General features: G+C 40.2%; 1 protein-coding gene across 1 annotated transcript in view; it reads left to right on the plus strand.

The window, feature by feature from the left end:
- The first annotated feature begins 1,186 nt into the window (after positions 1 to 1,186).
- cadm1b (cell adhesion molecule 1b) overlaps positions 1,187 to 14,991 on the plus strand; it is a 127,720-nt gene continuing 113,915 nt past the window's right edge. The window contains exon 1 of the mRNA XM_070905804.1: positions 1,187 to 1,262. Within this exon, the coding sequence (XP_070761905.1) occupies positions 1,187 to 1,262 (76 nt within the window). The remainder of the gene's footprint in view (positions 1,263 to 14,991) is intronic.

The raw sequence follows: 14,991 nt of genomic DNA on the forward strand, positions 1-14,991 counted from the left end.
CCCATAAGATATTCCAAATGTACTGCTTCAGGTGAGGATAAGTCGGGACGACGGGGGTTAAAACATTACGAGATATAACGAAGCACACACAGAGAGAGGAAGGGAGAGTTCATTTGGTCACACTTATTAATAATCTCTAATATTTCATTTCCATTCAAGCAGTGTGGTTTTAAAATGTGAAATTCGGATGTAATTTTTTTCTTTTTTTTTCTTCAAACCAATTTTGAGGAGCATGCCACCTCTTCAGCACTAAGTATTAGCTACAATTATAACATGTAATACACCAGTCAAAGAAAAGGGGGCGCCCTTTGAGTAGGCATTGAACACAATGGCTTGAGAACCGGAGTTTACACCAAACTTCACTGATTATTCCTTTAATTAAACAGGTTTGTCTATGGACATTGCTGTCCTTTTAGCACATCTATGTTTCCTTTTTGGGACAAAAACACACATTTGTGTCATTTTCCAAAACAACAAAGCCTCAGTGTATACATTTTTAACTCAACATGTTGCAGTGAGACTTAAATTATGTTGATAAAAAGTAGCACAAATGTGTGTTTTTCCAGAAAAACTGTTAAATAGAAGCATCTTTTCTTTACTTGCAGCCTAAAACAGAGAATACACCCTCCGTTTAACAAACAGCAGCTTACACCCCCATTGACCTAACTACTGTATAATAAACATAAACTAAATGCTGTTTTTCCTCAGTAGTATCTGTGCTTCAGTGCAGCCAGCTGAGTATAGGTTGGTCTCACCCACATGAACTAACAGACTATAACCGTAAAAGAAAATTACTATAATATTCCTATAAAGTGTCTGTGGTTCTCCGTGGTGAGTTTATGGTTACCTCACCGCGCTCCATTGTATTTTACACTTCCCATGGTATCACTGTAATACTCCTTCAATATTCCTATTGGGGATTACAGTGTGTCTTTGGTGTTCAGTGGCAATCTACACGGACAGTATTACAGTTTCGACTCTTTTTAAAGAAAATCTCCTAATGTATCACTGTAATTTATATCCCCATATTATTTTATAGGCCTAGATGTCATTGCAACATAATGCAGCCCAATATGATAGCAGGCTCCCTGCTTGAGCCCTCCCTCCGCCTCTCATGTGTCTACATTTTCATCCCATGGCCGTCTCTAGGTGATTTAGCGCCGCCAGTCTCAAGCAGGTGTCCAACATGGCGATCACGGGGAGCGGATCTCTCGCTATTTCTCTCTCTGTTTTCGTGATTTCAGCGGCGTTTCTTCCGAAAGGTAAGTTTTCCGTGTCTCGTGTGTGCGTGTGTGCGTGTTGTCTGTGATGCAGAATTACCCCTTCCACGGCTAAAAGCCAGAGGAGTACCGGGGAGAAGTTGTGGTGCGTTTGCGCGCTAGATGCGCACAAGCTTCCCCTCAAATCTCAGCTTCACTTTCTACCGCTCTGGTACCTCTGTCGACTCCAACACATCCACGCTGTTTCTCGAGACTGTTCGGCTACATATCTCGTCATTTCAGCGCTGATTGAAAGGGTGTTGTCCTGAGTTGTGCTGGCTACAGAGGACTGCTATAAAAAGTAATGTTAGTGCGGCACAATCGCATATGCGGAGAGAAAGTATCACCAGTGATAATGGAGTGAAATGGTAGTACAGTATTTAGACCTACAGGGCAAGTTGAAGGCAATGCTCAATGAAACGTGGCTCTTTTATTGTCAAATGAGAGCGATTCTCCGGCCATGAGAGACTCAAACGCACTTGTATCCTTTAGTCATACCGCATAAACCTTCATAGTCCCAACTCATCCCACTGTCTTCATATCTCTCAGGTCTGCGCTTCAGGTGCGCTTTAGAGAAAAACACGCATTGCAGCTCTAGTCTCGCACAGTGTCCTCTGGCCGCACAACTGCAGCCTCTGATGCGAGCGTGTGCTCCAGTCCGCAGTCTTCACTTCTCCTCCTGTCAGTGAGGCTGGAGATGTACGTCTGCCATGTCGCTGCTGGGCTTTTACAGCACGAACCGGGGACCGACTAAATGTGCACGACCATTGCAGTCCCCAGTCCGATCATTTCCCTCGTTATTCCTCCGCGGTTGCATCAGAGTTGCATGCGTCAGTGTTTTTTTGTTTTTTTCTCTTTTCCTGGAAAACGTATCCGCTGACAATACTGACGCATGTGAAGCGGTTAAAATGTCAGTTTGCAGCCGCTTTAAATCCCTCCCAGCGGTAGGATGGACATGTTGTTGTGTTGTCAATCCCCGGGTTGTTAAAATGGGAAGCAACAGTTGAGATGACAGGTTTACACTTGAAGAGTACTTGAGTGACTTCTTAGTGGTTTAATTTCTGTTTGAGGTATTGCCATTACTTACTGTAGAGCAGTGGGGTCTGCATCACCCATCAACAGGTCTGCAGTAACTGTGTGTGTGTGTGTGTGTGTGTGTGTGTGTGTGTGTGTTTGGCGAGATTGACAACCTGCTCCCAAAACGAGGTTACCAGTTAAACGGATTTCTTTCTTTACAGTGAGGTTGTATTTTTTCTTCCAGCTCACTGCTTACAAGGCTTTCATTTCACAGTTGTTGAATTTATTATGGTCCGAGTTGAATAGCAGCTGAATGACATTTACAGCATTGTCTAGCGCCTCCTTGTCACATTAAGTTAATTAACCTCTCAGTCAAATAAAATAATACGTCAGGAATGCGCAGTAACCTCGAGCTCAATACACAGAGGGTTGCAGCATCCGGAAAGTGATGCAGTCTCTTGGTTCAGGTGAAATCCCCAAGCCAGAGGTGGTCAGATTTTTCATTTGCGTGATTGTCTGTGTGCCAGCTGCAGGGAGCGAAAAACGGCCCGAGCTCTTCCTTCGTGAAGTGCTGACCGTCTGCTTTTCGACAGCTTCCAAGTTTTCTTTGTTGATAATCCAGCATCAGTGGATTTGAGCTATATCTGGTGAGAGGAGAACAATCCCACTACCTGGACGCTGCGTGACACAATAGGTGTTCAGTTTATCATAAAGGAAAGAGGGCTAATTAAAGAAACAGAGAGACAGCAAATCCTACATCATAAGAGAAACTCTTACAGTATACAGAGGGACTGCATCCTGTTATGAAACGCTGAGACTTTGCATTTTGACAAAGAATCTATTTAGCAGTATTTCTCTCCCCGCGTCTCCCGGGGCTCGGCCTGTTGTAGCATATCAGATGGTCGAATTTCAGAAGGTTGCATAATCCCACTTATTGCCAGTTTAAAGTCATTCGTCAGGGCTGAGTGATGGTGAAGTGGATCAATACGAGCTGTCATGAAGCCTCAAGGCGCCGCTGAAGGACGGGAGCTCAGAGAAACAAAAGGAAACATACAGTTGTTACGGTGCTCTTGGTTGCCAGTTGGCACGTGACATGATGAGTAATTGAAGATGTCCGTCTCTTGCTGCTTATGGTGGGTTTTGGCTTTGAAACAGATACTGCTGAAATCTGCCAGCAGTGTGCTGCTCTGCCCTCAATTTGTGTTTGCCTTCAGTGTGTGTGTGTTCGCCTACAGTGTGTGTGTTCTGGAGGTTGATTTTATCTCCTCAGTTAACATATGAGTGTTGAGCTCCCTGTGTTTTTCACTTGTCCTCCGTCAGTGGTGTATATTGGGGCCTGCAGGCAGGACATTCATGCCTGTATATGCATACTTCTGTTGAGTGCTAAATATAAGGTCATTAGAAGAAGCAGAGAACTAGGGCCAGTGGTAGTAGAAGTATTCAGACCCTTAACTTCAGTATAAGTAGAAATGCAGCAGTGTAAAAATACTTCATTACAAGTAAAAGTCCTGCATTCAAAATGTGGCTTGACACAAATATGTAACTATGAAACAGACAAAAGTTAAACTACTCATAATGCAGAAAAACAAGGTTATATTATTATACAGTGTAATATTTTACTGATGCTTTAACAGCATGTGTAAGCAGCATTTCAACGTTATAGTTGGTGAATGTCTTCATGTAGTGTTGGGTAACTAATAAAGTAAAAAATAAAATATTTGCCTCTCAAACGTTGTGAAGTAAAGCTGTAAAGTAACTATTAAATAAATATTCAAGTGCAAGTACGTCAAAATTGTACTTAAGTACAGCACTTGAGTTCATGTATTTAGTTACATTCCACCACCGACTCGGTCTGCAGCTAACGATTATTTTCATGAAAGATGAATCTGCTGATTACTGTCTTGATTAATTGATTAGTCTTCTGATCTATAGAATGTCCAAGAATAATGAGACGTTTCCAAAAGCCGAGGTGACGCCTTCGAATTGCTTGTTTCGTCTGATCAAGAGTCGAACAGTTTGCTTTCACATGAGATAAAGAAAAGAGACTCAAACGATTAATTGACTGACTGACTAGTGCTATCAGTGCTATCTCTGTAGCCAGCTGAAGTCGTCCTCTCTCCACTAGCTGTATAAAATAGCACTCACAGCACTGTACCATGTTTCAGGATAAATTTAATACCACACTTAATGGCCCATTGATATGTGACCGCTTGTGAAGTATTTCATCGCCTGTACATTGAGATCACCACAGTACATCATTTGTAAGAATAATAAACTCTTCTATTTAAAGAAATTGAATTTATTGCTCATTAAATTTGCATTAAGCTCTGCTTAATAAGCCTCACTCTAATTGTTAGATAATGCATGGCACTACTTTATGCGGTGGCAGCTAATCATAGCGTTGAGAAGGGAGGGGCTGGCAGAGAATTGGCAGCTGATGCATGTAAGGAATTTAGCCACTGGTATCAGATGCAACAAAGTAAGTGATGTGGGCCATGCTGTTATCCTTTCACTGAGGACATCACACCTCCAGGCTGTGTTTCTCTTCTGTATCTGCGCGAAGGCACAAGTTCTCGCCTGTAAATCGAATGTATTTAAACCATTACTACCTTGTCTGAGCGTGGCAGTGTGTGAATGTGCGTCCACGATCAAACTTCACACTCTCTTTGAGATCGCTTGTAAAATGGATCTGAGAGCAGCGTGTCCTTGCAGCTCGGAGTGAATAGGCAGATTTCCCTTTGCCATTTGTCCTTCCAAGTCAGAGGTTGGAGCCAGTCAGCCGGTTTACACAGAAAGAAGTTGGCTATGGAGGTCAATGTTGGGGGGGGGGGGGGGGGGGGGACGTGAAAATCTCTTTCTATCCTTTACATTCTTTTCAGTTTCTGAAAGAGTCCAATCTCTCCTTAAAAACATCACCTTGGGTGCTTGGTGCAAGGGTTTTTGTCCACATACTTTGTAGCGGGACCTTCAAGTAAATACTGTACGTGGTTGTTTTGTCAAGGTCACAGGAGTGCTGCTGCAGCCATGCTATCACTTTGAGTCACGTAGTAAATATATAAAGAAGAAAAAAAAATTCTATGTGAGGGATTTGTACTGTGGTGTCAAACTGAATGACAAACTGAGGACGATCAAAAATGTGTCTGTCTGTCTGTCTGCGTTGAAATGTAGTAAACAGTCAATTAGGAGAAACAGACAGATGACAGGTCCTTTCATGATTGTGGGGACAGAAGCTCCCATTCATGACTGTGCTGTGGTAATGAGGAGGAGAGCTGATGTCTCCGCTTATGAATATGACATTGTTCTCTCTGTTCCCTGGATCTGAGAGACCTCACTCTATTGGCTGCGATGCGTAGACGGCGACAATCAGACCCACAATGAAAAAAAAAGAGAAGGAAATGCAATGTTTTTGTTTTGAAAGGGGCGCAGAGTGCACATTAGTATGGGTGATGGAGCAATTACAAGCCACCATTAAGGCTGTGGACCAGCCAAAGTAAATGAAGAACTCTGTTGGGCAGATATCCTCCGTAACCTTTCACCATACCATAACTCAAACCAAATTTTTAACAAATGAGAAACTAGTTCAGTAAAAATGGCTAAAAGCGATCCCCTCCTTCCCCCTCATGTGTTTGATGTTTGGGGAGGTATTGCGGATCATTCTCCATCTGACCATTCAACTGTCTCTCACACATAACATCACAGATGCCAGTAATTGTGGTTTTTACGAAGGCTGGATGAGATTCAGATTTTGATACCTTTAAACCTTCCCTACATTTTACTACAGTACACTGTATTGCCAAATAATTTTGAAATAAAGTGGTACAGGGACTGGAGGGAGAATCCATCTGCTATATGCTGTCACGGCTGCTCATAACGTCTCCTGTGACGGTAGGATCTTACTGAGCCTTTTCACAAATGTGCAGTAAGACACTTGATAGCAAACTGGTGCCCAGAGGATGAACCCTGATGATTTTGATGATTCTTTCACTTCTCCTCTAGCACCATGAGATTGACAATTTTTAAGTCGTTAGTCAAATGTCTTGACAACTATTGGATGGATTGCAATGAAATTTGGGACAAACATTCACGTTCCCCGCAGGATGAATTGAAATAACTTTGGTGTTCGCTTAACTTTTCATCTAGCTCCATCATCAGGTCAAAATATGTATTTGTAATGCTTTTTTATGACTAAAATACAAGAAAAAACGAATAACATCCCCTCCAACCTCACCTGTACTTGAAGCTAATTAGCAAATGTTAACATGCTAACAAGCTAAACTAAGGTGGTGAACACCAAGGTGATAAACATGGTTACACCAGATAAACATAAGCATGTTAGCATGGTGCTGTTAGCATTTAGCTAAAAGCCTAAGTACAGACTCAGAGCTGCTAGTGTGGCTGCAGCGTCTTAGTCTTGTTTACTTGTCACCACGAGGTTTCCATACACATCTGAAATATGTCTATATCTTTGGCTGCCACTTTTTACCATGTCACATCGTACAGACTCTACTAAATTCTTTCTAGCTTTCTAGACCCTTCTTCTCTTACCTTTTTTTTATTTTCAAATAGCTCAGTGTACATTATTTTCGCATATTGCTTAACCATAGTGTGTCATTGATCTGCCCTGTCCTGCATCTTCAGTCATGTGTCTCTATTGCCACTGATCATAGTTTCATGAATTTCAAGTCACTGCTCCACTACGGCGTTTTTTAAAATGGCACTGGTTGGGCTAAGCTAGACCTTGTAACATTTGCTCACTTGTTGGATTTTGTCAGAGGTTGAGGATGCATCTCACATTATCAAAACTTACACTGATCTGCCCAAAGGGGTGCTCTACATAATTTGTTCACTCATCCATGTGTCATATGCAATATCTGGGACACCAGTGATCTGAGTCTCAGAAATATTAGATAATATATCTCATCAGAGCGTTATAGCATTGAAAATTACACTGTGCAAGAGGAAAACCACAAGTCCAGCCTTAAAATAGGCAAAGCTATTTCTTACTGATGGTCCAGACAGTGATTTTACCTTCAACTTACCTTTCTTTAACGTATTACAGACATGTAGATATAGATATAGATATAGATAGATACTATTTGTAAGAAACTGTCCTGTTTAGTCACAGGAGAAAGTTAACAAAAAGAGAAGAGTGGATGAGTCTCAGACCAGCACCAACACTAAATAACTGATCAATGTGGAGGAGAAAGGACTCTTTCTGAGAGAGAAGACGGAATCTCTAATCAATAAATTCAGTTATTGAGCTCCCACTAATCCACTGCTTGAATTGGAATGAAAGAGTTTCCGGTGCTCTAAAGAGCAGCTGCACAGTGTTTCTCATAGTGTGGTTTACCAAGAAAAATGACCAATGAAGGGCTTATCATTACAGTTTCTTGTTTTGGTCACATTTAGAGATATTGACTTGAGGGGCTGTTTGGGTGTTGGCCGGCCCACGCCCCCTTTGGACCAGTGCTGTCTATGTCCACTGTGGTTTGATGGCAGGTCATTCGCTTCTAGAGAAAGAGCTTTCCTCTATCTGGCAGAGCTCAGGTGCAGCACATCGCAACTCAGACAGCAGGAGGGGAGCAGCACCTTTCTGTCTCCTCTCTGGGCTTGTTTGGGCAGATCTGAGCCTGATAAAATAACCACTGTGTACCTACAGTCCTCTGTAAGCAGCGAGACACAGGTGGAAGTAATGCAACGCCGCTGGAGAAAAACAAAAGTACAGGTGCCCTGTACAAGTGAGTGCCGACAGAATGCAAACACAGCACTAATCAATACGTCTCACATTGCTAATAGAAAGGCAGAGTGCTGCTGATGCCGTACTTTACTCTGAGATAAGAGGAAAAATGTAAAGAATCTAATTTTCCCAGATTCTTGCTGAGATATTAGGATGAGTACCTCACTTGCTTAACAGCTGTTTGCAAATGTATTTATGCAGACTGAATAAAATATTATTCCCTTACACAGCAGGATATAGCTAGACTTGGGGACAACATTAGAATAGTCTGGTCCTTTCTATGTTTCTTTTCAGCAGAGCCTCCATTGCACCCTAATGTTTCTCTAATTTTATTTGAACGATACACTCAGGGATACCAGCCGGACAGAACAAACAAGCCTTAAAGAAACAACATTAAATACACTAAAGGAGCAGAAAAAAGGAAACTCCCATATAATGTATACAGGCAATAGCCCTAAAATAAATGATTTTTGATGAAATGCTACTTTTTCAACTAAGTTATCCATAATTTAGAATAACAAATGTCACAAAAATGTCAGAGCAACCGTCCGAAATCCAAAGATATTTAATTTACAATGATATGAAACAGAGCCAAGCATAAAATCCTCTCATCCGAGAAGCTTGAACCAGAGAATGTTTGGCATTTTAGCTTGAAAAATGGCTTAAACGATAAATTGATTGATACTTATTTTTTGTTGTTTGACTAATCGGTTAATGGACTAAACATTCCAGCACTACTACAACTTTAGATGTTTGTGTGCTGACTTGATTTTATTGTTGTGTTTATGATATTTTCTCTGCCTCATTTACGTATGGAGAAGCAAATATGACAAACACTTTACAATTAATGTGGCCCAGTATGACAACACCACAAACTAGAGTCAAAAATGACCATATCAAAGGAATAGTAACAGAAGCCGGTTAGCTTAGCTTAGCATAGCATGATGACTGGAAACAGGGGGTAACAGCTAGCCTGGCTCTGACCAAAGGTTAAAAAAAATCCTCCTACCAGCATCTCTCACTAATTAACAGGTTATGTTTTGTTTGTTTAATCCAGACAAAAATCATAGTGGCTGAGACCAGTAGCCAGGCAACCAGCAGAGACTCCAGAAAGACTCGTCCCGACCAACACATAGCCCGACACATAACCCTCCATAAAATTGTCATTGTACGTATTAAACAAACAAAACATAATGTGTTCATTTGTGAGCTTCGGAGATGCTGGTAGGCCGACTTTGTTACTTTTAGACAGAGCTAGGCTAGCTGTTTCCCCCTGTTTCCAGTCTTTGTGCTAAGCTAACATAGCCAGCTGCTGGTTATGGCTTCCTATTTAGTGTGACACAGACATGAGAGTTGTTTATCAATCTATTCATAGAGGAAAGAAAGCATATAAGTGTAATGTAGTGTATTAACTGTTAGAAATATAAGTTACACAGAAGTACATTGATATTTATCATAGCATTGTTGTTGATTGATGGGATTACAAAATAGAAAGTCCTGTAGGATTGCTGGTAAGCAGTATGGTTTTATTAAAATGTATATAAATTTACATCTTCATTTCCTCTAGGTAGTACCTAATATACTAAGTGGATAGCTTGGAAAAGAAAAAATAACTGTTACCAAATTTACAGTCGATGCAGAAGTCCCTCTCAAGGTGAATCATAAGAACATTTTGATGCTGTTTACACAGAAGAGAGCTGTTGTCTGACAGGTTGGTGCTGCCTGCCTGGGGGCATCATGCTCTTGAGTTATCAGCGTGACAATAGACCCATCTTAATTACTCTCAGATACAGCACTGTAATCTGTCATTGTCAGGCTGATCAAGACTGTGCAAACCAAGCACTAAGACTCATTCACCCAAACCAGAGGCCTATTGATTACTCCTCATACTTGAGTCATTGCACTGTGCAGAGACACAGGAGGCAATAGAGCTAATGGAAGGGGGAACTCAAAGTCACATTGTTTACATCTAAGATGACAGGTGAATGTATTTGAAAGGAAATATGGGCTTGATCCATTGGCTCCCAAATAGCAGTCTGTCTGTAGCTAACAAGGGAAAGTAAACCCTGAGCTGCCAAACGATCAACTGCCCTGCAGTTCAGGTGTGGAGCTTACAGCACAGCGGCCTTTCTATTTCTAAATCAAATCCATGTCTGTGCTTAGCATAACTGAATGTTTTGATCTACTGTAACCCATATTCACGGATAAAACACACACCTTCCACCCCATCATCATGATTCTGACACATGGTTGGGCTTTTGTAGGTGGCTGTGGTGATTGCCTGCATGTTGTAGATACTCTATCCCAATTCCACACTACATATTACCTATTATATACTAATGTTTACAGTGTGATGTTTTTGTAGTTAGTATACAAGAAATCAACATATTAACAGGAAATGATACAGTTTTTGTGCTGTAAACTTTGAAATGCTACTGCCAATTAAAGTTAATAAGGAATATAATAGATATGCAGCTGCTCCACACAGTTAGTTTTCATTATTCTTTGAGAATTACATTGTTGGAGTACAGTGTCCATCGGCAGCACCCTCACAAATCAAGGGAAAACTGACCGTTTTGAACATTTTTCCAGCGTGGACACACTGTAAACCCGATTTAAAATTAGTATGTAGTATGGATTAGAGACACAGCCATTGATTCTGTATCTCCTGATGTGAAACATCTTACTGAACCTGTAGCTTGTTGTGTCTTTAGTACAATTTTAAAATGTGTTTAACTCCTTAAACTTCTACTGTTAGTATTTGAGGTATGGTATATATTCATATCCCTGATTAGAAGAGTTTGAGTTATAGATGGAGAATCTGCTTTTTTGCATGTTTTCATATTTTAGAGTAGGCCTGATTCACTGATCAGTAAATATCACAGGAAGTTTTTTATACTTTTGTTAAAAGATGTTTAAATCAATGTAGCACTGATAGCAGGTTCCAGTCCTGCGTTCTGATTTTTGATAATGGGGCTTTGTTTATACTTGAATCACAGATTATGTTTTAAAAGACAAACAGTTGCAACCAAAGTCCCAAAACATTTGAAGAAATTTAATTGGAAACTTTGTATGTTCTCTTAACACATTTTTTTTATTCATTTAACCAACAATTTCGTATTTAGCTTTTGTTTTTGCTCCTGTTATGCAGGAATTGATATATATTTCTTTCTCTTTCTCTTGTCTGTTTTCCCAACGGGATCTAATAGGAGCGTTGAAGTTTGTTGAGTCTCCTTTAATGAGCTATGGGCCTTAATGGAGCGAGTTTTTTTCTTTATCATTATGTGCTGATGTTTGTTTTGTTCTGGTTCTTCTTCTCTCTTCTCTACAGCCCTTTATAACTTTCCTATTAAAAGTCTTGTACAACTTATATTGCTGAAAGTGCTCACCGTAGATGGATCTCAGACCTTCATTAATGCTATTCATTTGTCAAGATAAGCCGATTCCACTTGTCAGATTTTCACTCAGAGTTAATGCTTTCATCTGTCCTTTGTTCTTTGTTCCACTCGTGTACCAATTCTGGAAAAAAAACAAAACAGAAGAGCAGTTCTATTTGCATATATAAATATAATCAAAAGTGTACTATTTCTGATGCTGCTTTGTGAATCTTCTCTGAAGTTTTATGACTCTTTGTGAGAGGCCACACCCATCAACACTACACGACAAATGATCTTCCTTTTTATTAGTTTTAAAAAAAGATACACTCATAACGTTTTTGAAAAATTGACATGTAAACAGACACAATCAGGCAAACACATAAATGCCATCCAAACCCCCACATCCATGTTCAACATTTAGCGATTTACCAAGTATGACAAGTATTTATCCCAAAGAAGTCACTATTTTCTAAACTCCTAGCTAGTTTGAAGTTTCTGTATACTTATATATGTACTTTATAGTCCTACATTTGCATATTTGTGTGTAGACTAGAAGCTGCAGCAGCATTTTTATGACAAACTCACAAAAGAAACAGGACAGTTCAACGACAGAATAACAAAGTGGCACCTCTGCACTCTCGGGTATGCCTGTAGTGTTTGGTGTACTGATATCTCTTGAGCAACAGGGACCTTTGTGGACGGCGTTGTAGCTTACACGCAGAAATCCGTCCTTTAGTGTGCACACAAGCTGAATGAACAACCAAAGTTCACTCCTCACATAGAGGTACTTTTAGTTCTCTGTGCTCTTCTATGCCATCAGGTCTCATTTAGTTTTGACAGTCCATGATGCCCTTATACCATGAATTGGTCATTGCAAAATCTGCGCTTTCTCTAAAACTGTGTTTCAAATGGTTTTCTGCTATCCTCCGAGGCAGAATACACGCCAGCACTCATTAGCGCAGAGCTATTGTTTACAAAAAAAGGTTCAACGCCTGTCTTCTTTGACTTCTTGCTTTTAATGTGCCTTGATGTTACAGCACAATATTGATGCAGTTTTAGGACGAGGCAGTTTACAGTAACTAGTGAAATGCATGGACGCACGCAGCGGCTCAGTGCTGAACCTGTGTGTGCTGAGGCTGAACTTTGCTCTGTCCCTCATGCTGTGTATGTACATGGATTTTTTTTTTTAAGCCTCAATGTTGTCTCCATAAAAATAGAAAACTGTCAGTCCATTTAATGGAAGTACAGTAGACGCATGTATGTCTTTACCATTTCCCTGTGTGAAGTGAAATGAAACAAAGCGTAACTCTGCACTCTTATTGTCTTGAGGCGCAGTGGTTTGTAAACAGGATAATTATGTGTGAGTTGTAAACAGGACAATTACTGGAATTGTCAGTTTATGCAGCCATAAACATGGTTTCATTCCCACGTTGGCAGTAGTGACTTGGTAGCATGTAGATTCAACCAAATATAATTGAATGGTCCTTTTAAGTAAAAAATGGAGAGACAAGCTTAAAAAAAGGAAAACATGGTGAGCTCTGGCCTGTTAAAACTGCCTTTGTCAGTTTATATGTGCACTTGCAACTGCTTCACTTCCTGGGTGAGTTTCCTCTTGGGAGAAACTCCTCCGAACTCTCCACACTTTACCAAATTGTACGTTATGGTGGTGGTGGTGGTGGTGGGGGGAGTTATACTTTTAAAATAGATGAGCTGAAGTGGTTGCAAACACTCTAACACTCACGGATAATGTACGATAATAGCTTCCGTCTAATTCCACCCTGTTTCCATGTGCACCCTTGGGTGGACCACGTGCCCGCAGTCATCAGATTTAGTTTCAAATGTTGCTAAATCCTGATTGGTCCATGGAAGTATGTGACGTCACCTTTTTCCAACTGAAGAGCTCAGTCAAAAACACAAATTCACAAATCTCCAGAACTATTCTAACTTTGGTAGTAAAATGTTTGTATTCATGAAGGCCCTCATCTCTCATAGTAGGAAGCTGATTGAGAAAATGTGTTTTCAGGGCCTTTAAGCTTTTTGGTGCAGAAACACCACAGAAGAATTGTATCCAGCCTTAGATGTGATGTGGCTGATTAGATTTAAGTGTATTTATTTACCCTTAAATTTCATATTTTAATGTTTATTAGTGTTCACTCAGTACACTTTATCCACCTCATGTGTATGCCAATTGAGGTTTTAAAGGTTACATAAATCTAATGTTGTTAACTTGATTTGTAAGCGGACAAGCAGAAGTGGACGTTATTTGGCACCTTCAATAAAACAGCACTGTAAAGTGGCTCACATTTGTCTTTTATGAGTTTTCAAATATAGTGGAAATGTTGTCTTTAATCTCAGGAAAAGGGCATCTCAGAGAAAAGCACGAGCAAAATATTTTTGCAGCACCACTATGTGGTCTAAACTTACCACATGAAAAGTTTAGTTTTGTTAGCAGAATCTAAGTCAAACTTAGATCTGTATGGAAAACCTCTGAGGAAGACAGAGCCGCTCTAGTCTAAAAACAGATATCAATAAATGTAAACAGCACTGGCCTAGGGATGTCATTAAAAAGAATAGCATGTCTAGACCTCATAAAACCAAAACATATTGTTATTTTGAAGCAGCAGGAGTTATTGCCTGTGAGCACTAAGATGACATCCATCAATTTAGGGTTTTATTGGAAAATGTAGATAGGCTGCTTGGGAGATGTAAATGATTTATTTAGCATAAAGTTTTGCTTGAACAGGCAGGGAGATAGTGTAGTTAGCGAGGGCAGGGAAGTATGAGTGTGACAAAGGCGGTATTGAAGCAAAAGCTGATTTCCCAAGCCTGAGAGAATCGCGATCTGTGCATGAATAAATAGGCTGGACCTGCACAACGTGGATTATTCTGGTTCAAATATCAGTAGACTTAAGGGTTGTCAAATGGCATACATGTGTAATAGGGTTGTTGTACACGATTTCATTTTGTCACTTGTGCCCAAATGTCATATCTTCTAAGGTTTGCGCTGATTGTTCCTCGCTGTGTGCACAAATTGCTGTTTTATTCGCCCTGCTTTTTTTATATTGTACGTTCAGCCTAATTTAACTGAACCTCTTCACATTTAAAATTCTTTTCATTGAATTTCTAACGATATGACGGCGAATGAAAACTTTGTCTGTAATGAAGACAGTTTATACAATAGATTTCAGAGCACAGACAAATCACGATTAACTTCATTACTGCTTGTCAGTGCAACATGACAATATGCAATATGTGGAGTGACAGCAACCTGAATGAATGAAATTAACATGAAAAACTATTTAGATTTGGTGCATGGGAGTTTGTGAGATTCCACAGCACATTTTTGAAGTGCTACAGCTTCAAAGTACAGAGCATTTGCATGCAGCTGTGTATCACTTTGACATGTTGGCCTCATCTTTCAGTAAATCTCAAATCTACATTTATTCAAATGTGTTCAGAGCGGTGAAGGTTGACACTGCATAATCCATCAAAATGTTCCATTTGAAGAGAGGGGCTGGAATTATTTGAATCATCAGAAAGCAGCCTTGCTTGTGGTGAAGCGGCAGATATTAGGGTAGAAGCTGTTGAAAGTTTTCACCCA

This window comes from Enoplosus armatus, chromosome 5, assembly GCF_043641665.1.
Source record: "Enoplosus armatus isolate fEnoArm2 chromosome 5, fEnoArm2.hap1, whole genome shotgun sequence".
NCBI lineage: Eukaryota > Metazoa > Chordata > Actinopteri > Centrarchiformes > Enoplosidae > Enoplosus > Enoplosus armatus.